At 38.6% G+C, this 24,919-nt stretch overlaps 1 protein-coding gene and 1 long non-coding RNA gene across 2 annotated transcripts in view; both read left to right on the top strand.

Moving 5' to 3' along the window:
* The window catches only part of LOC103509805 (caltractin ICL1a-like), a 47,381-nt gene that overhangs the window by 19,079 nt on the left and 3,383 nt on the right, over nucleotides 1-24,919 (top strand). Inside the window, exons 3-6 of the mRNA XM_026824054.1 lie at nucleotides 4,669-4,968; nucleotides 7,760-7,793; nucleotides 21,964-22,065; nucleotides 22,545-22,672. Of these exons, the coding sequence (XP_026679855.1) occupies nucleotides 4,669-4,968; nucleotides 7,760-7,793; nucleotides 21,964-22,065; nucleotides 22,545-22,672 (564 nt within the window). The remainder of the gene's footprint in view (nucleotides 1-4,668; nucleotides 4,969-7,759; nucleotides 7,794-21,963; nucleotides 22,066-22,544; nucleotides 22,673-24,919) is intronic.
* Nucleotides 17,240-21,088, top strand: LOC113467710. Its single transcript, XR_003391683.1, has 2 exons — nucleotides 17,240-17,272; nucleotides 20,246-21,088. It is a non-coding gene; the product is annotated as an uncharacterized LOC113467710 (long non-coding RNA).

A 24,919-nucleotide genomic window follows, 5' to 3' on the forward strand; every position in this document is an offset into this window, starting at 1 on the left:
TTGCCCCCCCAATCCTACCCCCTCCCCTCCACAGCCCCTCCAACCTACCCCAATTTCGATTCTACCTCGACAATAATAATGTTCGAAGCAGAAAGAAAAGAAACATTAATTTATTCGTTCTGTGAGTGTGATAGTGTCACTGCTCTATGCTTACACACTTTATCTTAACATCTTTTTTATTTTGATTGATTTGTGATAAGCAACCACCTGAAACAAGTTGCCTGATCGAATCAAATATTCAGTTAGTACTCGTAGTAATGGTGAAATAGCAATAAAACGGAAGCGTTTTCTTTGGTAGTTATGAGTCTGAGGAGGTACATATGTTGAAACAAATTCAACATTAAAAAAAAATTGCCCTTGAAATCGTGATCAATCCATGAATCTAATGAGCATATTTCTTCATGACTTGAACATTTTCACCAAATGGCTAGGGGCCCACTTTGGCACGTCCAGACCTTCAGATCGCAACACTTCTTCTGTGGTCAAAATTCGGGGAAGCGTTAATTTAGAAAAAGAAGAACGAAATGCTCTGCCACCACCCTTGTTGCTGTTGTTATTGCTGGTTGTGAAAATTATTATTTTTCGAAACTTCATCTTAATCTTGCGTTTGTTCATTCACACGAGCAGAAGTGTTTTTATCATCGTGGATATAAAAATAATAAACTTGAAGTCAAACACGTTAGAAATGGATTCCAGAGCACTCATATTTCTAATCTTGCGTTTGTTCATTCACATGAGCAGAAGTGTTTTTATCATCGTGGATATAAAAATAATAAACTTGAAGTCAAACACGTTAGAAATGGATTCCAGAGCACTCATATTTGATGGAAGATTATGATTTTGTAGTCGATTACGAATGGTATTGGGGCTCCAAATAAATTTATGTCTTCACACTCTTGAAACGTAGAACAAAGTGTGTATTGGGATGTGAAAATAGGTAACTAGGTAGATTGGTATCTTTATTTCGATTTTGATTTGTGAATATGAAGTAAATGATAGGAGAAAGACAGCCTTTCCGAGAACCAACCTTCTTTGCTTAGGATACAATCCGCCCCAGGGTGGGAATCCCACCCGTGACCTAGCGCTTACAAGACAGACGCACTACCCTCCAAACGAACTTAGGCTGGCACCTGTAAAATATTTGACCTTTTCGTTCAACGTACCTACTGTGACTGGAGCAAGACTTGCATGAGCAGTGGTAATGTTGTCATCCAGTTCTAACCTTCTATCCAGAAAATGTTCTTCCTCAATGAATCATCCAGTAGACTTGCTTATCGCACATTGCACGCCTTCCGTTGCACGCCGCGGCTGCATTTCACAAACTTTTCAAACTATCGCAACTTGCAACCCTTATCTGTTTCTAGTTTCTACTTTACGAATGGTATTGGGGCTCCAAATAAATTTATGTCTTCACACTCTTGAAAAGAACGCAGAACAAAGTGTGTATTGTGGGATGTGAAAGTAGGTAAATAGGTAGATTGGTATCTTTATTTCGATTTTGATTTGTGAATACGGAGTAAATGATAGGAGAAAGACAGCCTTTCCGAGAACAAACCTTCTTTGTTTAGGATACAATCCGCCCCAGGGTGGGAATCCCACCCGCGACCTAGCGCTTACAAGACAGACCCACTACCCTCCAAACGAACTTAGGCTGGCACCTGTAAAATATTTGACCTTTTCGTTCAACGTACCTACTGTGAGTGGAGCAAGACTTGCATGGGTAGTGGTAATGTTGTCATCCAGTTCTAACCTTCTATCCAGAAAATGTTCTTCCTCAATTAATCATCCAGTAGACTTGCTTATCGCACATTGCACGCCTTCCGTTGCACGCCCCGGCTGCATTTCACAAACTTTCCAAACTATCGCAACTTGCAACCCTTATCTGTTACGTTGTTCATTTTTCAAGTTCTAGAACTATATAGACAACGCCAGAAAGTTTTCCATGGCGAAAGTTGTCACGTAAACCTTTCCTTTATCTCGATCTAGGGGTTGATATAGGGTCTTGACTATATCTAGAGTCAAAAGATGTAGGGATATATAGGGCCTTAGGGGGGAGTTTATCTAGATAGGATGTTGTCAAGTCTTCCTTATTTGGCTTGACTCCCACTTCTTATAGGTACGAGTAAGTAGGTATACACATACCTTTAAAGGTAGAAACACACTGTTATCACGTCACGTCACGAGATACTACTGAGCTCACATGACGAGATACTACATACGTGGCTGTCCTGAACGAGATTACCTACAATACTCTGGGAAAACTTTGAACTACATCTTTCTGACTCCCTATGAGCTCACTTAATTAATGTGATGTGGCGTGATGGTAGTTTGTTTCTACCTTCATTCTACTTCTACCTCACGCTTTGTGAGAATTTGGACGATCTACGCACTCCCTAGTGGCCTCGCATCTTGAGATAAGGACGCGCTTCCTGCTGGTTTTATTTAATCCTGACATTAGTGGATGTTGCATTTTGCTTCAAGAAAATGCTGTATTTAACTCAATTTGTATGAACGCCAAGTAATATCGAAAGTATGCAATGTGCTATACTTACCTATAAAATGTAGGTGTATCAGTACTGGTGTCCACACATAGTCGACAGCCGTTGATCGACATCGATCGACGGCTGGCGACTATTTGTGTGAATGTGAACTCAGCTTGAGAAGGAAAAAACCATGTAAAAATCTTTCCTATCAACTATACTGAAGTAGGCACCAACATTGCTAGCTAATTTTTCAACACTTTCGGAAGTGTGTCAGTAAATATAAATAATAAATACCTTACCTACCTGCCTACCTTCATGGGTAGGTAATGGAGCAGTTGCAAATGGGTAAAAATTAAAAATAAGTGGTCGATTCCTATGTAAAAAGTTGGGAAAAATCCAAATCTGAGGTGAAATTTCCGAAAAAATAAATGTAAAAGGTCTAAAATTCCATTTTTTTTCATTTTTCGTTCTAATGAAAGAGTCAAATATGTGTGACGTCAGACTTTACGCAGTTGTTTTTTTCGTCCGCTAGGTAGCGCCAGTATGCAAGCACGCTTGTGGAGGAGCAGAAAGAAATGCGCAGAAACGTATGCGCACAAACACATTAATGTGTTGCCTGCGAAGGAGCTTTGCTCGGGACCTTTGATGTGACGTCATCGCCTACGGGAGCGTATGCAGTGACGTCAAAGTTCACGATTTACCGGTATTTTTTTAATCGATTTATCTCGGGATCTAGAAGTCGTAGAAGAAAAAGAAAAATTCCGTTGGTCCTCATTTTTCCTGCTCTATGACTTTAAAACATCACCCAAGTAAGCGCAACTGATCTATTGCATTTACAAGGCCATCACTTCCGTGGGACTTACGTAAAACAGAAAATGCAATCTCAAGGACTTGCATAAATTGCACTACAAGTTGCAAGTGCACGCCATGGGGTCGTGTTTGGGTAAAAAACAAAGGCCATGAAATGTATACTTTGGTGTAATTTATACGTTTACGGGTAGGTATGAACTTTTTGCCTGCACTTGAAAAAAGATTGAATTTCTTTGGAACTTTGATACCTAGGTAGGTACCTATTAGTACTTTACACCCTGCTGTTTCTGGAAGTTTCATTTGGCTTGCTCTGGAGCTTTGCTAGACCCATTGTTGTACCATTTAGGAAGATAAATAAGTAGACGAAGAAGGGGGAAGAAGAAGAAGGAGGAGGAGAAAAAGAAGAAGAAGAAAAAGGAGGAAGAGGAGGAGGAGACGGGGAGGAGAAGAAGAAGAAGGAGAAGGAGAAGGAGAATAATACCTTATGAAGGTATGTATGGTCCGAAGCGGGAGAATAACTTCTGAGGAGGAAGAGGAGAAGAAGGAGAGGGAAGAAATAAATAAAAGCTAAAATATATATATACCTACTTTTATAAAATGGCTAGTCAGGTAGGTAAGACGTGGTGAGTAGTGGAGTACCTACGCAAACAAAATTTCTCCATTTGTATGAGTGCCTGGTAAATATTTTAAATATGCAATGTGCTAGACAAGAATAATAAATAGGTGCTCATTGTGCTCAAGCACGAAGACACCTCTAAATAGTGTACAAAGTTTTCACTTATCCTAGCGTGACTCAAGTCCATGATTATGAAATCAGAGCTTCCGTGTTTTTCAAAGTTTGAAAATTCAAAGCTCCTGCCTACGTCACAACTTTGTAAAGTTTTCACTTGAAAAAGTTCAAGTGTTTCTGAAGACTTGGACTTCCGGTATACAGACCTAGGTACCATTATGTAATATATTTAGGTATATTTCTAATCTTTGTGTTAGTATTAGCCTTGGGTGTAGTAAGTTAGTCTTATAGAACAGAAAAGGTGGTAAGTTTGTATTTAACGTCACTGTATAACGGCAAAGGTCTTCGGTGACAGGGGTTTTACTCACTTTAACCTCACCCTCAGCTGGCATAAAGCGGACCGAGAAAATCATCCGGATACTAACCAAGCACAAAAAATCATCCGGATACTAACCAAGCACAAAAAATCATCCGGATACTAACCAAGCGCAAAAAATCATCCGGATACTAACCAAGCACAAAAAATCATCCGGATACTAACCAAGCGCAAAGTTGCTCAACAGCAGTGATCTATTCAACGTGTTATCACCGCTGGCTACAGTAAAATTTAGTTTTAATTCTAAACTAACTTGTTTTCTGTTTCAGGCTCGAGGCAAATCCACAGACGCCGGCCATCTGGCGCAGAAAACTCAACAAGTTCGAGACAAAACACCGACTGTCGCCCAGAAGAACGCTCTCAATAAGAACAAGGAATCCCAGAAAACGGCCGTCAAAAGTGTGCCTACCGCTCAGAAGGGTCAGAACAAGGGCGGCAAACCTGCAGCCACACCACCGCATAAATTACCGCCACAAGTAACAGCAGCACCTCCTCCACCTAGACCTGCGGCACAGAAGAACCCGAAGAAGAAACATACGCCGCAAGATCTTGTGGTGACGATTAACCTGGTGAGTGCGTTATGGTCCAATATTGAATACCTAGTCGTAGTCTTGGAGTGCTTAAGGTCTTTGGGGTGATATTATTTTGATGTCTGGTTACAAACATCATCTCTACGTTATGAATCTACGGATAATATAATAGGTAGGTATTATTTTGAGCTTTTTCAGATAGATATAGCTATTCAGCTAGACAGCTCTAGATCACAGGTTTTCTTCAGTTATACCTCATTGGATAGAAAATAGTAAATACACAATACTTTTTCCTTACTTGTAAATCAAATAAACAACTAGGTAAGAGTTTTAACACTGCTAAATGGAAAATGTCAGAATGCACTTAAATTCTAGAACCAGATAGGTACAAATATATCATGATTGATGCCAATTTTAATTGAACAAGTCGCACAATAGGTAGGTATAAAAAACAAGCATTTTATTTATAACGCAAATAAATCAATAAATTCTACACAAAACTAGAAGCATAGTTACATTTAGGTAAACATTTTACGATATACGAATAATTATTATCCGACGGTTTTTTTCTGGGCTTGCCTCCAAAAAAATTTCGGGGGAAAAAACAACGGTACTGAATTTAAAATTATCAACAAACTTCGTTGGATTTTGAAGTTTTTTATTTCCCTGTTTTGTTGAGTGACTCTATTTTAATATCATATTGTGTGAGGAATTAATTTGCATAATCACCTCTGTGACCATGATAACCATAGCGAGACAAAGAATAATCTGGGCGTCACTTGTGCTTTCTTTTTGAAGGTGGAAAAATTGAATCTTAACAACAAAGTGTTCTTTTATAATTATTGTCTTCAAACGTTTTTTATGAACGGTTTATACACGCGGCCAATCGGGAGGTCCGTATTATTCGTGAATTTTGGTGCGCAAATTCGTAAAATACGTCTAGTTTTTATAAACATTTTTTAAAGGGTTTTGTCTTTTAACAGAATTACGAAACCTATCTAAAAACTCACAAATCTTCAAAGGAAAATATAGAAAATAAAAAAAGTGCAGTTGATGATAGGTACATACGTTCAACCGATAGACCAACTCCAAGTGTATCGTGGCTGTTTTGAACAACCGATTTGACCGCGGTACGGACCTTTTTTTAGTGCCGGTCGATTAGGTAGATTTGCCTTCGGAGGAAAAAGTGAAATCAACATTAGGTACCTATCAAACATGAATATCTAAGCCAAAAGTCAATAAAAAATGTGCTAATGAGAAAGTATTCCACGGATTAATAAAAAATAAATTTCAGAAAACAAACAATAAATTAATACAACCTTTCGGATTAAAGATCACTTTGATCGCTTCAATAGGCAGATAGGCATCAATAAGAACACATTCAAAACTTCAATAAGATGCCAAAAGACGCCAACGGTAATCAGACTGTAAATGATGACACCGATACTATTGAAGATAGTGATAGATATAACTCTGAATATTCCAGACTGAGAAGACTGACACTTCAATATGATGTGCGAACCGTATCGGTAAGTAATCGGCCTCCTAAGTTGAACAACCTTTGAGGGTTAATTATATTCTGAAGGAATATGTAAAGAAAGAGAAAAGTAGGCGCTGAAAAATTCACCACCTGACCACCTCACCAGGCTGAGGAATGATATTGGAAGCTGTGTCAAACCAGTTGAGTGTATCATTGATGCATTGATGGTATTTGTTCTTGATTACCTAGTTACCAAGTAAAATGAAGAATTAAATTAGGCAGATAAGTTAGATCAGTATCATTTTTGTGGTCATGCTGAGATAGATGTCGTATTCCGCCTTTCTTAAACTTGTGAAAGTCATTCAGAAAATCAGAACCTAATAGCATTCCACTTCCAATTGAGAATTCTGACCAGCTGACCACCTCACCAGGCTGAGGAATGATATTGGAAGCTGTGTCAAACCAGTTGAGTGTATCATTGATGCATTAATTGATGGTATTTGTTCTTGATTACCTAGTTACCAAGTGAAATGAAGAATTAAATTAGGCAGATAAGTTAGATCAGTATCCTTTTTGTGGTCATGCTGATATAGATGTCGTATTCCGCCTTTCTTAAACTTGTGAAAGTCATTCAGAAAATCAGAACCTAATAGCATTCCACTTCCAATTGAGAATTCGGTAGGTATTATTTTGAGCTTTTTCAGATAGATATAGCTATTCAGCTAGACAGCTCTAGATCACAGGTTTTCTTCAGTTATAGTCTTTTTAATTTTGAAACAAAAGCCACCAGTTGCCTGATCAAAACAAGTTGCCTGATCGAATCAAATATTCAGTTAGTACTCGTAGTAATGGTGAAATAGCAGTAAAATGGAAGCGTTTTCTTTGGTAGTTATGAGTCTGAGGAGGTACATATGTTGAAACAAATATTAAAAAAAAAAAAAAAAAAATGCCCTCGAAATCGTGATCAATTGATTTTGGATTAGAAGCCGATGTGAGAATATTATCTGTAGTTAGGGAGCATTTGATTACATTAACTTTCCGGATAAAACTGAGGTTTTACTTGGCTTCATAGCCTCTTAGTAAAACTGCGAATGTTTGGGTAATCTCAAGATGCAATGCGTAGGACGTACGATCAGTTATCATGGCTCTAAATTCAGAAATGTCCACAGCAATCATTGCTCGTCAGTTTCTGGTTTCAGGAAAGCAATCAAGCAAGAGTAGGAAGTAGGAACACAAGGAGGTACTTAGAGACTAGAGACCTAGGTACAACTCACAAATTTTACTTGAATTATTATCTACCTACGTACCTGTGGTACTAATTGAAATATGACTTTATTTATTTGTTTTCAGTCGGAGTTTGGACTGAATGAGGACCAAGTTTCAGGTAAGGAGACTCATAATTCCCCCTTCATAAAATATGTAGCTCACCCAAGCTGCACCTATCTGTCCCGTGAACCACTTTATAAGTAGGTACTTTATAATAATTGTTTCACACTTGTTTTTGCAAGTTATGACGTAAACAGAGGAAAAACATAAAAAAAAAAAACATTGCAAGACCATTATAATATGTGGTTATACGATGACGTCAGAACATTGCGAAATTCAAAGTGCAAAGTTTAAACTTGCTTTCAGGAACATTAAGCTCTACTCTTCGTATCAAAAACCTACGCTATGTCATAAAAATTTAAACCTTATCTGAGAGGTACTTGTAAGTACTTCTTACTTACCATTCAGATTAAATTTACACCGTGTTACGTAGGTACTTCTTATTATTTTATGAAAGTACTTAGTCGTAGGTAGGTACTTGATACTGTTTCTTACGTCACTAAATTTACACCTACCTTCCTACCTACATACGTCATTAAACGTACCCTATAACCTATAATACCTACCTTCTTACCTACGTCATTAAACGTACCCTATAACCTATAATACCTACCTTTCTACCTAGGTACGTCATTAAACGTACCCTATAATACCTACCTTTCTACCTAGGTACGTCATTAAACGTACTCTCCAGTTCTGAAATTCCTCCCGCGCTAACTGCTTGGGCCACTGAGGTTGGTTCGTTTTGTTATTTCATAAAACCTATAAATAGGGGCGTGAAAAAATGAGAATATGCCCAAACGGGGCGCCATGCAAAAAAGTTTGAGAACGACTGATCTAGGGGTTGATATAGGGTCTTGACTATATCTAGAGTCAAAAGATGTAGGGATATAGGGCTTAGGGGGGAGTTTATCTAGATAGGATGTTGTCAAGTCTTCCTTATTTGGCTTGACTCCCACTTCTTATAGGTACGAGTAAGTAGGTATATACACATACCTTTAAAGGTAGAAACACACTGTTATCACGTCACGTCCTTTTTTCTACCTTCATTCTACTTCTACCTCACGCTTTGTGAGAATTTGGACGATCTACGCACTCCCTATTGGCCTCGCATTTTGAGATAAGGACGCGCTTCCTGCTGGTTTCATTTAATCCTGACATTAGTGGATGTTGCATTTTGCTTCTAGAAAATGCTGTATTTAACTCAATTTGTATGAACGCCCACGGTGGTACCTGTCCTAGGACAGATTTACAACTATATATCCAACTATCCAAAGCTGTGTCCACACATAGTCGACAGCCGTTGATCGATGTCGATCGACGGTCGTCGACTATTTGTGTGAATGTGAACTCAGCTTGAGAAGGAAAAAACCATGTAAAAATCTTTCCTATCAACTATACTGAAGTAGGCACCAACATTGCTAGCTAATTTTTCAACACTTTCGGAAGTGTGTCAGTAAATATAAATAATAAATACCTTACCTACCTGCCTACCTTCATGGGTAGGTAATGGAGCAGTTGCAAATGGGTAAAAATTAAAAATAAGTGGTCGATTCCTATGTAAAAAGTTGGGAAAAATCCAAATCTGAGGTGAAATTTCCGAAAAAATAAATGTAAAAGGTCTAAAATTCCATTTTTTTTTCATTTTCGTTCTAATGAAAGAGTTCAAATATGTGTGACGTCAGACTTTACGCAGTTGTTTTTTTCGTCCGTTAGGTAGCGCCACTATGCAAGCGCGCTAGGGGATGAGAAAGAACTGCGCAGAAACGTATGCGCACAAACACATCAATGCGTTGCCTGCATGGGAGCTTTGCTCGGGACATTTGATGTGACGTCATCGCCTACGGGAGCGTATGCAGTGACGTCAAAGTTCACGATTTACCGGTATTTTTTTAATCGATTTATCTCGGGATCTAGAAGTCGTAGAAGAAAAAGAAAAATTCCGTTGGTCCTCATTTTTCCTGCTCTATGACTTTAAAACATCACCCAAGTAAGCGCAACTGATCTATTGCATTTACAAGGCCATCACTTCCGTGGGACTTACGTAAAACAGAAAATGCAATCTCAAGGACTTGCATAAATTGCACTACAAGTTGCAAGTGCACGCCATGGGGTCGTGTTTGGGTAAAAAACAAAGGCCATGAAATGTATACTTTGGTGTAATTTATACGTTTACGGGTATGCATGAACTTTTTGCCTGCACTTGAAAAAAGATTGAATTTCTTTGGAACTTTGATGCCTAGGCAGGTACGTAGGTAGGTATTAGTATTTTACACCCTGCTGTTTCTGGAAGTTTCATTTGGCTTGCTCTGGAGCTTTGCTAGACCCATTGTTGTACCAACCTAGGTAGGTATTAGTATTTTACACCCTGCTGTTTCTGGAAGTTTCATTTGGCTTGCTCTGGAGCTTTGCTAGACCCATTGTTGTACCATTTAGGAAGATAAATAAGTAGACGAAGAAGGGGGAAGAAGAAGAAGGAGGAGGAGGAGGAGAAAAAGAAGAAGAAGAAAAAGGAGGAAGAGGAGGAGGAGACGGGGAGGAGAAGGAGAAGAAGAAGAAGAAGAAGAAGAAGAAGAAGAAGAAGAAGGAGAAGGAGAAGGAGAAGGAGAATAATACCTTCTGAAGGTATCGTCCTAAGCGGGAGAATAACTTCTGAGGAGGAGGAGGAGGAGGAGGAGGAGAGGAAATAAATAAATAAAAGCTAAAAAGCGCTTTTATAAAATGGTTGTAGATATATCTACAAACAAAATTTCTCAATTTGTATGAGTGCCTGGTAAATATTTTAAATATGCAATGTGCTAGACAAGAATAATAAATAGGTGCTCATTGTGCTCAAGCACAAAAAGAAAAAGGAGGAAGAGGAGGAGGAGACGGGGAGGAGAAGAAGAAGGAGAAGGAGAATAATACCTTATGAAGGTATGTATGGTCCTAAGCGGGAGAATAACTTCTGAGGAGGAAGAGGAAAAGAAGGAGAGGGAAGAAATAAATAAAAGCTAAAATAATAGGTACCTACACTTTTATAAAATGGCTAGTCAGGTAGGTAAGACGTGGTGAGGGTGAGTAGTGGAGTACCTACGCAAACAAAATTACTCAATTTGTATGAGTGCCTGGTAAATATTTTAAATATGCAATGTGCTAGACAAGAATAATAAATAGGTGCTCATTGTGCTCAAGCACGAAGACACCTCTAAATAGTGTACAAAGTTTTCACTTATCCTAGCGTGACTCAAGTCCATGATTATGAAATCAGAGCTTCCGTGTTTTTCAAAGTTTGAAAATTCAAAGCTCCTGCCTACGTCACAACTTTGTAAAGTTTTCACTTGAAAAAGTTCAAGTGTTTCTGAAGACTTGGACTTCCGGTATACAGACCTAGGTACCATTATGTAATATATTTAGGTATATTTCTAATCTTTGTGTTAGTATTAGCCTTGGGTGTAGTAAGTTAGTCTTATAGAACAGAAAAGGTGGTAAGTTTGTATTTAACGTCACTGTATAACGGCAAAGGTCTTCAGTGACAGGGGTTTTACTCACTTTAACTTCACCCTCAGCTGGCATAAACCGGACCGAGAAAATCATCCGGATACTAACCAAGCACAAAAAATCATCCGGATACCAACCAAGCACAAAAAATCATCCGGATACTAACCAAGCGCAAAAAATCATCCGGATACTAACCAAGCACAAAAAATCATCCGGATACCAACCAAGCACAAAAAATCATCCGGATACTAACCAAGCGCAAAAAATCATCCGGATACTAACCAAGCACAAAAAATCATCCGGATACCAACCAAGCACAAAAAATCATCCGGATACTAACCAAGCGCAAAAAATCATCCGGATACTAACCAAGCACAAAAAATCATCCGGATACTAACCAAGCGCAAAAAATCATCCGGATACTAACCAAGCACAAAAAATCATCCGGATACTAACCAAGCGCAAAAAATCATCCGGATACTAACCAAGCACAAAAAATCATCCGGATACTAACCAAGCGCAAAAAATCATCCGGATACTAACCAAGCACAAAAAATCATCCGGATACTAACCAAGCGCAAAAAATCATCCGGATACTAACCAAGCACAAAAAATCATCCGGATACTAACCAAGCGCAAAAAATCATCCGGATACTAACCAAGCACAAAAAATCATCCGGATACTAACCAAGCGCAAAAAATCATCCGGATACTAACCAAGCACAAAAAATCATCCGGATACTAACCAAGCGCAAAAAATCATCCGGATACTAACCAAGCACAAAAAATCATCCGGATACTAACCAAGCGCAAAAAATCATCCGGATACTAACCAAGCACAAAAAATCATCCGGATACTAACCAAGCGCAAAAAATCATCCGGATACTAACCAAGCACAAAAAATCATCCGGATACTAACCAAGCGCAAAAAATCATCCGGATACTAACCAAGCACAAAAAATCATCCGGATACTAACCAAGCGCAAAAAATCATCCGGATACTAACCAAGCACAAAAAATCATCCGGATACTAACCAAGCGCAAAAAATCATCCGGATACTAACCAAGCACAAAAAATCATCCGGATACTAACCAAGCGCAAAAAATCATCCGGATACTAACCAAGCACAAAAAATCATCCGGATACTAACCAAGCGCAAAAAATCATCCGGATACTAACCAAGCACAAAAAATCATCCGGATACTAACCAAGCGCAAAAAATCATCCGGATACTAACCAAGCACAAAAAATCATCCGGATACTAACCAAGCGCAAAAAATCATCCGGATACTAACCAAGCACAAAAAATCATCCGGATACTAACCAAGCGCAAAAAATCATCCGGATACTAACCAAGCACAAAAAATCATCCGGATACTAACCAAGCGCAAAAAATCATCCGGATACTAACCAAGCACAAAAAATCATCCGGATACTAACCAAGCGCAAAAAATCATCCGGATACTAACCAAGCACAAAAAATCATCCGGATACTAACCAAGCGCAAAAAATCATCCGGATACTAACCAAGCACAAAAAATCATCCGGATACTAACCAAGCGCAAAAAATCATCCGGATACTAACCAAGCACAAAAAATCATCCGGATACTAACCAAGCGCAAAAAATCATCCGGATACTAACCAAGCACAAAAAATCATCCGGATACTAACCAAGCGCAAAAAATCATCCGGATACTAACCAAGCACAAAAAATCATCCGGATACTAACCAAGCGCAAAAAATCATCCGGATACTAACCAAGCACAAAAAATCATCCGGATACTAACCAAGCGCAAAAAATCATCCGGATACTAACCAAGCACAAAAAATCATCCGGATACTAACCAAGCGCAAAAAATCATCCGGATACTAACCAAGCACAAAAAATCATCCGGATACTAACCAAGCGCAAAAAATCATCCGGATACTAACCAAGCACAAAAAATCATCCGGATACTAACCCATACGTTCAACCGATAGACCAACTCCAAGTGTATCGTGGCTGTTTTGAACAACCGATTTGACCGGGGTACGGACCTTTTTTTAGTGCCGGTCGATTAGGTAGATTTGCCTTCGGAGGAAAAAGTGAAATAAACATTACCTATCAAACATGAATATCTAAGCCAAAAGTCAATAAAAGATGTGCTAATGAGAAAGTATTCCACGGATTAATAAAAAATAAATTTCAGAAAACAAACAATAAATTAATACAAATTAAAACAACCTTTCGCATTAAAGATCACTTTGATCACTTCAATAGGCAGATAGACATCAATAAGAACACATTCAAAACTTCAATAAGATGCCAAAAGACGCCAACGGTAATCAGACTGTAAATGATGACACCGATACTATTGCGATTTTGGATTAGAAGCCGATGTGAGAATGTTATCTGTAGTTAGGGAGCATTTGATTACATTAACTTTACGGATAAAACTGAGGTTTTACTTGGCTTCATAGCCTCTTTGTAAAACTGCGAATGTTTGGGTAATCTCAAGATGCAATTCGTAGGACGTACGATCAGTTATCATGGCTCTAAATTCAGAAATGTCCACACCAATAAAATTATTGCTCGTCAGTTTCTGGTTTCAGGAAAGCAATTAAGCAATAATAGGAACACAATTGCTTAAGCAATTAAGCAATAGTAGGAAAGCAATTAAGCAATACTAGGAACACAAAGAGGTACTTAGAGACTAGAGACCTAGGTACAACTCACAAAATTTACTTGAATTATTATCTACCTACGTACCTGTGGTACTAATTGAAATATGACTTTATTTATTTGTTTTCAGTCGGAGTTTGGACTGAATGAGGACCAAGTTTCAGGTAAGGAGACTCATAATAAAATTCCCCCTTCATGAAATATGTAGCTCACCCAAGCTTCACCTATCTGTCCCGTGAACCACTTTATAAGTAGGTACTTTATAATAATTGTTTCACACTTGTCTTTGCAAGTTATGACGTAAACAGAGGAAAAACATAAAAAAAAAAAAAAAAAAAAAAAAAAAAAAAAAAAAAAAAAAAAACACAACACTTGTTTTTGCAAGTTATGACGTAAACAGAGGAAAAACATAAAAAAAAAAAACATTGCAAGACCATTATAATATGTGGTTATACGATGACGTCAGAACATTGCGAAATTCAAAGTGCAAAGTTTAAACTTGCTTTCAGGAACATTAAGCTCTACTTTTCGTATCAAAAACCTACGCTATGTCATTAAATTTATACCTTATCTGAGAGGTACTTGTAAGTACTTCTTACTTACCATTCAGATTAAATTTACATCTTGTTTCGTAGGTAGGTACTTTTTATTTATGAAAGTGCTTAGTCGTAGGTAGGTACTTGATACTGTTTCTTACGTCACTAAATTTACACCTACCTTCCTACCTACGTCATCAAACGTACCCTATAATACCATACCTTCCTTTCTACCTAGGTACGTCATTAAACGTACCCTATAATACCTACCTTTCTACCTAGGTACGTCATTAAACGTACCCTATAATACCTACCTTTCTACCTAGGTACGTCATTAAACGTACCTTACGTACCCTATAATACCACACCTACCTTTCTACCTAGGTACGTCATTAAAATTTAATACTGTTACCTCTCAGATCTAGGTACTACCTACGTCACACAGATTTGACTCTCTACCTATAATACCTACCTTTCTACCTAGGTACGTCATTAAAATTTAATACTGTTACCTCTCAGATCTAGGTACTACCTACGTCACACAGATTTGACTCGCTGTAAATCGGATTGATGCAGTGAATTTTGAGAAAGATTATCATATTTCTCATCCAGATATAGCAGGGGTTGCCAAACTTTGCTCAAGCCACGGACCTCTTTTGAATTTCATGATTTCCCATGGACCACTCAGCACCCCCCACTCTTATTCAATGAAACCTAATGTGTTCTTCGAAATACTTAATAAGATTATAGGTTATAAGTTATAAGTCAAATAAAGCACTGAAAAGGTTACTTTCAACAAAAGTTAGAGAGGAAAAATAAACTTTCCCCCCCCTGGTGAATGGAAAATGGAATATTTTTTTGCCTTCTTCTGGGACCACCTCGGGGACCACTTGAAGCCATCTCGCCGACCACCAGTGGTCCTCGGACCACAGTTTGGGAACCCCTGAGATATAGGAACGTGCTGGGTGAGAGCGCAGGTTTTCTCCCGTAATTATTTCTCATTTCAAGCTGAAAGAAATTTCTCATGTTTGAAAATGTATGAAATTCAGAGTCATTAAATTTGTTCGGTCGTTCATGCGGAGGCGAAATGGTGCAATCGTTGAACGACTAGACGGCTTGTCGAAGAGAGGAAGACAGGATAGGAGAAAGCCAACCGTTCGGAAAACGGACCTTATCATACTGTTGAGGATAAAGTCCGCCCAGGGTGGGAAATGGGGAATCGAATCCGCGACCTAGGCCTTACAAGATAGATCAGATATAGCAGGGGTTGCCAAACTTTGCTCAAGCCACGGACCTCTTTTGAATTTCATGATTTGCCATGGACCACTCAGCACCCCCCACTCTTATTCAATGAAAATAGGTACCTAATGTGTTCTTCGAAATACTTAATAAGATTATAGGTTATAGGTTATAAGTCAAATAAAGCACTGAAAAGGTTACTTTCAACAAAAGTTAGAGAGGAAAAATAAACATCCCCCCCCTGATGAATAGAAAATGGAATATTTTTTTGCCTTCTTCTGGGACCACCTCGGGGACCACTTGAAGCCATCTCGCCGACCACCAGTGGTCCCCGGACCACAGTTTGGGAACCCCTGAGATATAGGAACGTGCTGGAAGAGAGCGCAGGTTTTCTCCCGTAATTATTTCTCATTTCAAGCTGAAAGAAATTTCTCATGTTTGAAAATGTATGAAATTCAGAGTCATTAAATTTGTTCCGTCGTTCATGCGGAGGCGAAATGGTGCAAACGTTGAACGACTAGACGGCTTGTCGAAGAGAGGAAGACAGGATAGGAGAAAGCCAACCGTTCGGAGAACGGACCTTATCATACTGTTGAGGATAAAGTCCGCCCAGGGTGGGAAATGGGGAATCGAATCCGCGACCTAGGCCTTACAAGATAGACACGCCACCCTCCAAACTATTTAGACTGGCTACAGGGTTGATTGATACTGATGTTCCAATGTTACACCATTTTGTTCCGGGAGTGACCATAATATTTTCACGCAAAATGATTTCACAACGGGAAATTTTATTCAGATTTCATTTTTCTAATTTCCCCTCCCTCTCCCCCTCCTGTATACAGGATGGGCCAAATATTAATTAAATAATACACAGGTACCTGTGTAATAAATTATATAATTACGTACATAGGTAGGTACCTATACCTGTGTATCTTGTGGACGGAGGGACACCTGATAACAGGGTCGTATTTAAGGGGGGGGGGAGGCTTGCTTTTTTGCTCCGAAATGTAGTAATATACTAACAGTATTGGACAATAATTTGGATAGGATAAGGAAAGGAGAGCATGATAGGATAAGGAAAGTAAAAACCGCTGATTCTAAGCCTGGCCCGGGGCTAACGAATACCTAAGCCCCTGTGCCCGGCCCTGCTCTAGAATCTTATAGTGAGGAAAATCTACTTGAGTTGAGACACTATTACTATTTGCCGCTATTGCTATACATATTGCCGCTATTGCTATACACATTGCCGCTATTGCTATACATATTGCCGCTATTGCTAGATAAGGAAAGGAGAGCATGATAGGATAAGGAAAGTAAAAACTGCTGATTCCAAGCCTGGCCCGGGGCTAACGAATACCTAAGCCCCTGTGCCCGGCCCTGCTCTAGAATCTTATAGTGAGAAAAATCTACTTGAGTTGAGACACCATTGCTATTACTATTTGCCGCTATTGCTATACATATTGCCGCTATTGCTATACACATTGCCGCTATTGCTATACATATTGCCGCTATTCAAAGGCTGCGGCGGAATTGAATGTCTGCCAAACTATGTCGCCAAGAACTTTTGAGTTTTCAAGTTTTGACTGTCAAAATCAACACCCACAATACTAAAAGAAGGTTGTATATCCGTGACCAATTATACAAAGCAAGCTTGTAAAAGTAGCCAAACATTGTATAAACAAACCCCCACTCTACAAAAGGTTATACCTATGTACATCACCTGTCGAAATATTTAATGTACAGTAAGACATGAGACAGGCTAAGAAAGGGTACAACTTTTAGTCTTACCAACAATGTCCTTCGTACGAAAGGTACGATATCCCTATTTAGCATACGAAAAATTTGGAAGCCATGTATATTGCATACGTATTTACGTAATTATGTACAAAAGACTACATAAACTTCTGTGATTCGATTTCGGACTTACGGTAGGTAAAGCCGGCCACTCACGATGAGTTTTATCTCATGAGTTGAACTCATAAGATATCTCATGACATGCTGCTGGAAGAACCAAGATTTACGAATATTTTTTTCAAGAGGTTTGAAGGAAGAAGGAGGAAAGCCAGCCATTCCGAGAAAGATCTTTTTTTTAGGTTTGATAGAGGGAACTGTAACTGCTAAATTAAGGTCGTATCGTCCCGAAATCGAAGAGAGAAGGAAGACAGGAGAGAAAAAAGCCAGCCGTTCCGAGAACAAACATTATAAAAACTGTGACCTAGCACTTACAATCTTCCAAGCAAACTAAGCTAGCTCCTACTTTTTAAATCGTTCTTTTGAGTGCGATATACTTGTAATTGTACAAAGAGTTAAAGAGAAGAGGTTACCTACAAAGTTACAATGGAAACAGGAATTTCATTAGAGAGAAGACAGTAAAGGCATACTAAAGGCAGAATAGGTAGGTTAGGTAGGTATTTAGTAAGTCGGTACCTATGTAGTTACCTACCCTTTAAAAGCAGACATTCAGGAAGGAAGAGGAAAGCAGATAGGAAGGTAGGTATTTCTTAACAAGCAAAAATTAGAGAAAGAACAAATATTGCCGCTATTCAAAGGCTGCGGCGGAATTGAATGTCTGCCAAACTATGTCGCCAAGAACTTTTGAGTTTTCAAGTTTTGCAGACGACAAAGTTTTGTACCGAGTGTTCTTATGTTGCGTTGGGGATGGAAAATATACAGGGTTGTTGAGAAATTAGGATACCTAAGCACTTTCTGGCACAGAGCATTTGTGAGAGGCTCTATTTAGCCTGGCTACAGGTTTGATTGATACTGATGTTCCAATGTTACACCGTTTTGTTCCGGGAGTGACCAAACATAATATTTTCATGCAAAATGATTTCACAACGGGAAATTTTATTCAGATTTCATTTTTCTAATTTCCCCTCCCTCTCCCCCCTCCTGTATACAGGATGGGTCAAATATTAATTAAATAATACATATAATATGTACACAGGTACCTGTGTAATAAATTATATAATTACGTACATAGGTAGGTACCTATACCTGTGTATCTTGTGGACGGAGGGACACCTGATAACAGGGTCGTATTTAAGGGGGGGGGGAGGCTTGCTTTTTTGCTCCGAAATGTAGTAATATACTAACAGTATTGGACAATACTTTGGATAGGATAAGGAAAGGAGAGCATGATAGGATAAGGAAAGTAAAAACTGCTGATTCCAAGCCTGGCCCGGGGCTAACGAATACCTAAGCCCCTGTGCCCGGCCCTGCTCTAGAATCTTATAGTGAGAAAAATCTACTTGAGTTGAGACACCATTGCTATTACTATTTGCCGCTATTGCTATACATATTGCCGCTATTCAAAGGCTGCGGCGGAATTGAATGTCTGCCAAACTATGTCGCCAAGAACTTTTGAGTTTTCAAGTTTTGCAGACGAAAAAGTTTTGTACCGAGTGTTCCTATGTTGCGTTGGGGATGGAAAATATACAGGGTTGTTGAGAAATTAGGATACCTAAGCACTTTCTGGCACAGAGCATTTGTGAGAGGCTTTCTATTGCGAATTGGGCAGACTGGGAGAACCAAGATTTATGAATATTTTTTTCAAGAGGTTTGAAGGAAGAAGGAGGAAAGCCAGCCATTGCGAGAAAGATCTTTTTTTTAGGTTTCATAGAGGGAACTGTAACTGCTAAATTAAGGTCGTGTCGTCCCGAAATCGAAGAGAGAAGGAAGACAGGAGAGAAAAAAGCCAGCCGTTCCGAGAACAAACCTTATAAAAACTGTGACCTAGCACTTACAATCTTCCAAGCAAACTAAGCTAGCTCCTACTTTTTATATTCGTTCTTTTGAGTGCGATACTTGTAATTGTACAAAGAGTTAAAGAGAAGAGGTTACCTACAAAGTTACAATGGAAACAGGAATTTCATTACTAGAGAGAAGACAGTAAAGGCATACTAAAGGCAGAATAAGTAGGTTAGGTAGGTATTTAGTAAGTCGGTACCTATGTAGTTACCTACCTTTCAGTGGCGTAGCGTGGTCTAAAGTCAAGTGTAGGTAAGGCGTGTAGGGCACTAATTTCCATCACCATGCACATTACTACATAAGTCATGCACAAATGCACATGCTTCTTCATAAATATTTAAAGTCAATATTTAAGGGTAGGTATTTGAGTAAATTTTGAGTGTATGGCCGCCATACACGCCCTACATGGACGCTACGCCACTGCTACCTTTACAAGCAGATATTCAGGAAGGAAGAGGAAAGCAGATAGGAAGGTAGGTATTTCTTAACAAGCAAAAATTAGAGAAAGAACAAAGAGAGCAATTAAGGCATAGGTAGGTATTTAGTAAGTCGGTACCTATGTAGTTACCTACCTTTAAAAGCAGACATTCAGGAAGGAAGAGGAAAGCAGATAGGAAGGTAGGTATTTCTTAACAAGCAAAAATTAGAGAAAGAACAAAGAGAGCAATTAAGGCTAATCTCAAGCTCTCTCTCTCTCTCTCTTTCTCTCTCTCTCTTTTGAAGTTTGCACTCTGGTATAACAAGCCAATTTGCAGGAAAACTTGTGCTAACTTTTTTGAAATTTGCCAACAATCCAATTTTTGTTGCTGTCAAAATCAACACCCACAATACTAAAAGAAGTCTAAAGGTTGTATATCCGTGACCAATTATACAAAGCAAGCTTGTAAAAGTAGCCAAACAGACCATTGTATAAACCAACACCCACTCTACAAAAGGTTGTACCTATGTACATTGTACATCACCTGTCGAAATATTTAATATATGTACAGTAAGACATGAGTCAGGCTAAGAAAGGATACAACTTTCAGTCTTACCAACAATGTCCTTCGTACGAAAGGTACGATATCCCTATGCATGTGATTTATCATACGAAAAATTTGGAAGCAATGTATATTGCATACGTATTTACGTAATTATGTACAAAAGACTACATAAACTTCTGTGATTCGATTTCGGACTTAGATATGTCTGGTACCTCTATGTTTAATTTAAACACCTCCCCCTACTTGGTGAAGTTTACCTTTAAGTACCTAAGCGTATCATGAAGTTATTTTTGTTTACCCATCAGTTATCCATTTTATTTACAACATTCACCTGGGTTGGGCTATTGAACCTTGACTGTCAAGAATGAAAACAGAACACACGCTATTTTTTTTGTCAAACATAGACAGTTTGTTTTTCCTTTGAAGTTAGAGAGTTTTTTCAACCAAAATTAGCGTCCCGTTGATTGAACGAAAGTTATTTGACGAAAACTTGTTTCTGCGCATGTGTAGAGACGAGTTTTCATCAAATAACGTTCAAGAGTTCAGTTAACGGGGCGCTAATTTTGGTTGCAAAAATCTTCTATTCGCAACTCCATATTAACCGTAACCGTGAGAATTACCAGGCTCTTTCCAGTTTGTGGTCTGTGTCGTAGCATGGCCATCATAGTATGTCACTCATCAGATGGACTTGTAACACCCGTAGGTATTTATGAACAAAAAGTATCGTTCTCAAAGTCAGACTTAAGTACATTTTGGACACATGCAGCTATGGAAACTGGGAATTGGACGCTGAGAAAGTAATTGATAATAACATGTTCAATATCCAACACCTTGACATAATCCTGACAATGGTCTGATGAACACAACTTTTTTTTTTATAAATTAAAACCTTGCTTAAATTCTAAAAAAATAAATAAAAATAAATCAGATGGATATAAGAAACAAACAACATCAAACACAGACGTGTGCCCCAAGTATCCATAAAACATCAGATGATACTCTTCCAAAACTGACAACAATAATATCTCTGACCTAAGACCTATGTCAGCTATGTCTGATGGTGAGCACAGTCATAAATTTTCTCCGTTTAAAACTAAAGAATTAAATAAATAAGTGGGTAATTTGGAGGGTAGCGTGTCTGCTTCCAGGACGATAAGCGCTAGGTCAACGGTTCAAGTCTAGCCCGGGGCGAATTTTATCTTAAAACGGATGAGGTTCGTTCTCGAAACGGCAGGCTTTCTCCTATCCTGCCTTCCTTCTTTCTACGCTTTCGGGGCGATAAGACCTCATATGTAGTAGTTATCACTTCAATCTATCGATTAGGGGAAAAAGCTATATCTACTTTAATGATTGGGTACATTCAAATTGGGATGATTTGCATAATCCGTTGTTGTTGTTGTTGTTGTTGTTGTTGTTGTTGTTGTTGTAGTGTCTTTAGCTATAGCTGAAAGGTGATGACAAATCCGTGCTTTCCCGTGCATAATCCGTGATTTCCCCCTTTTTTTCGTCAAAAAACTGACAAATACCTACCCAACATACCTACTTAGGTTAAAATGTTGACTGTTCTGTTTTCAGAATTCAAGGAGGCATTCATGTTGTTTGACAAGGATGAAGATGGAAAGGTGACCGTGGCAGAGTTGGGAGTAGTCATGCGAAGTCTAGGACAGAGGCCTACTGGTGAGTAGAATAGAATAGAACAGACTAGAATACCTAACTAGAGTAGAATAGAATGAAATAGAATTTGCATGTTATTTTGTTTTTAAGTTCCCCTGTGCCGGCCACTCACACTCAGTCCGTCTGACAGACAACTCTCTGTCCGCGTATTGTAAGGCCAGCCACTCATTATCAGGTAGACCTGATGAGGTTCGCCTGTCAGTTCTACTTGATAGTATAGTATGTGTGCCCATCAGATATGTATCAGGTAGACCTGACAGACGGACCTTTTCATCAGTACCTGTGCCGAAAGTGAAGAGAGAAGGAAGACAGGATAGGAGAAAGCGAGCCGTTCCGAGAACGAACCTTATCCGTTCACGATGAAATCCGCCCCGGACGGGAATCGTACCCGCGACCTAGCGCTTACAAGGCAGACGCGCTACCTTCCAAGCTAACTAGGCTGGCTCGACTAATGACTAGTTCTAATTTGGTGTGTTCCACAGAGACGGAGTTACGGGACATGGTGAATGAGGTAGACCAAGATGGTAATGGTACCATCGAGTTCAATGAGTTCCTACAGATGATGTCGAAGAAAATGAAGGGGGCAGACGGCGAGGATGAGCTCAAGGAGGCATTCAAGTGAGTAGCCTTTTCCTTTGATGAAGTACCTAGATAGTATTCAAGTGAGTAACCTTTCCTTTGATGAAGTAGATAATATTCAAGTGAGTAACCTTTCCTTTGATGAAGTAGATAATATTCAAGTGAGTAACCTTTCCTTTGATGAAGTAGATAATATTCAAGTGAGTAACCTTTCCTTTGATGAAGTACCTAGATAATATTCAAGTGAGTAACCTTTCCTTTGATGAAGTAGATAATATTCAAGTGAGTAACCTTTCCTTTGATGAAGTAGATAATATTCAAGTGAGTAACCTTTCCTTTGATGAAGTAGATAATATTCAAGTGAGTAACCTTTCCTTTGATGAAGTAGATAATATTGTGATTAGCCTTTCCTTTGATGAAGTAGATAATATTCAAGTAACTTTTCCTTTGATGGAGCAGAGAATATTCAAGTGAGTAGCCTGTGAAGTAGAGAATAGAGCATAACATCAAGATGACTAAGCAAATTGTGGAAGCTAAAAACATGGCGGATCTCTTGGGATTTGAATTTACCAACTTTGTGACACAAATTGGCAGCATGCGATTAACTGCTAAGGTCTTATCGTACCGAAATCGAACAGAGAAGGAAGACAGGATAGGAGAAAGCCAACCGTTCCGAGAACGAACGCTAGGGTCTTTACTGCTTTAGTGACGTAGGATGAACCCTCCATTCCGCCACGAGCTACCCATCTCCTCACATTAAGCTCACCCAGCCTCAGTGGGACAGTGGGGTCGGGAACAACCATCACCATGCGATTGCCCAGATGGTCTCCCAGTAGTGCGAGCACCACGCGCATTTTGATGAAGTAGATAATATTGTGATTAGCCTTTCCTTTGATGAAGTAGATAATATTCAAGTAACTTTTCCTTTGATGGAGCAGAGAATATTCAAGTGAGTAGCCTGTGAAGTAGAGAATAGAGCATAACATCAAGATGACTAAGCAAATTGTGAAAAGTTTTGTACCGAGTGTTCCTATGTTGCGTTGGGGATGGAAAATATACAGGGTTGTTGAGAAATTAGGATACCTAAGCACTTTCTGGCACAGAGCATTTGTGAGAGGCTTGTTGAAGTTTGCACTCTGGTATAACAAGCCAATTTGCAGGAAAACTTGTGCTAACTTTTTTGAAATTTGCCAACAATCCAATTTTTGTTGAAAAGTACCTTACGTTTTACATTTTTATGTACTTAGGTACCTACCGTATAACATTACGCGTTTGTGTTAGTTTTCACATTTTCAAAATTGCTGATTTAACCGTACCTACTTAGTACCCAATTATTATTAGGTACCTACAAATAATATGAATAAATTTATGAAAATAATAAATAAAATGCGTTTTTATTTATTTATTTTGCATTACGATTAAGTTAAAATTGCTGATTTAACCGTAGTACCCAATTATTATTAGGTACCTACAAATAATATGAATAAATTTATGAAAATAATAAATAAAATGCGTTTTTATTTATTTATTTTTTAGAACTAATAAACACCTCCTAATTTAAAGAATAATTTCTGAGGAGGAGGAGGAAGAGGAGGAGAAAAAGAAGAGAACAATAAAAAACTATGAGACAAGAAGAAAAAAAAAATAAATAAATAAAAAATATCACTCCTATACTTAGTCACTTGCGTGTCTCATTACTAGATGAACATTTAAATGTGGTTACTAGACGAATATTAAATAGAATAGAATAGAATATACCCTGTTTATACTGCCAGAATGAGACTGAAAAGTCCCTTTACTCCCGCAGTCTAAACAAGGTCTCATGTATTTGGTACAAAATAGGTTTTTTTTTTATAAATTAAAACCTTGCTTAAATTCTAAAAAAATAAATAAAAATAAATCAGATGGATATAAGAAACAAACAACATCAAACACAGACGTGTGCCCCAAGTATCCATAAAACATCAGATGATACTCTTCCAAAACTGACAACAATAATATCTCTGACCTAAGACCTATGTCAGCTATGTCTGATGGTGAGCACAGTCATAAATTTTCTCCGTTTAAAACTAAAGAATTAAATAAATAAGTGGGTAATTTGGAGGGTAGCGTGTCTGCTTTCAGGACGATAAGCGCTGGTCGACGGTTCAAGTCTAGCTCGGGGCGGATTTTATCCTAAAACAGATAAGTTTCGTTCTTGGAACGGCTGGCTTTCTCCTATACTGTCTTCCTTCTCTTCGCTTCCGGGACGATAAGACTTTAGCCGCTACAGTCAGGG

This window comes from Diaphorina citri, unplaced genomic scaffold, assembly GCF_000475195.1.
Source record: "Diaphorina citri unplaced genomic scaffold, Diaci psyllid genome assembly version 1.1 scaffold532, whole genome shotgun sequence".
NCBI lineage: Eukaryota > Metazoa > Arthropoda > Insecta > Hemiptera > Psyllidae > Diaphorina > Diaphorina citri.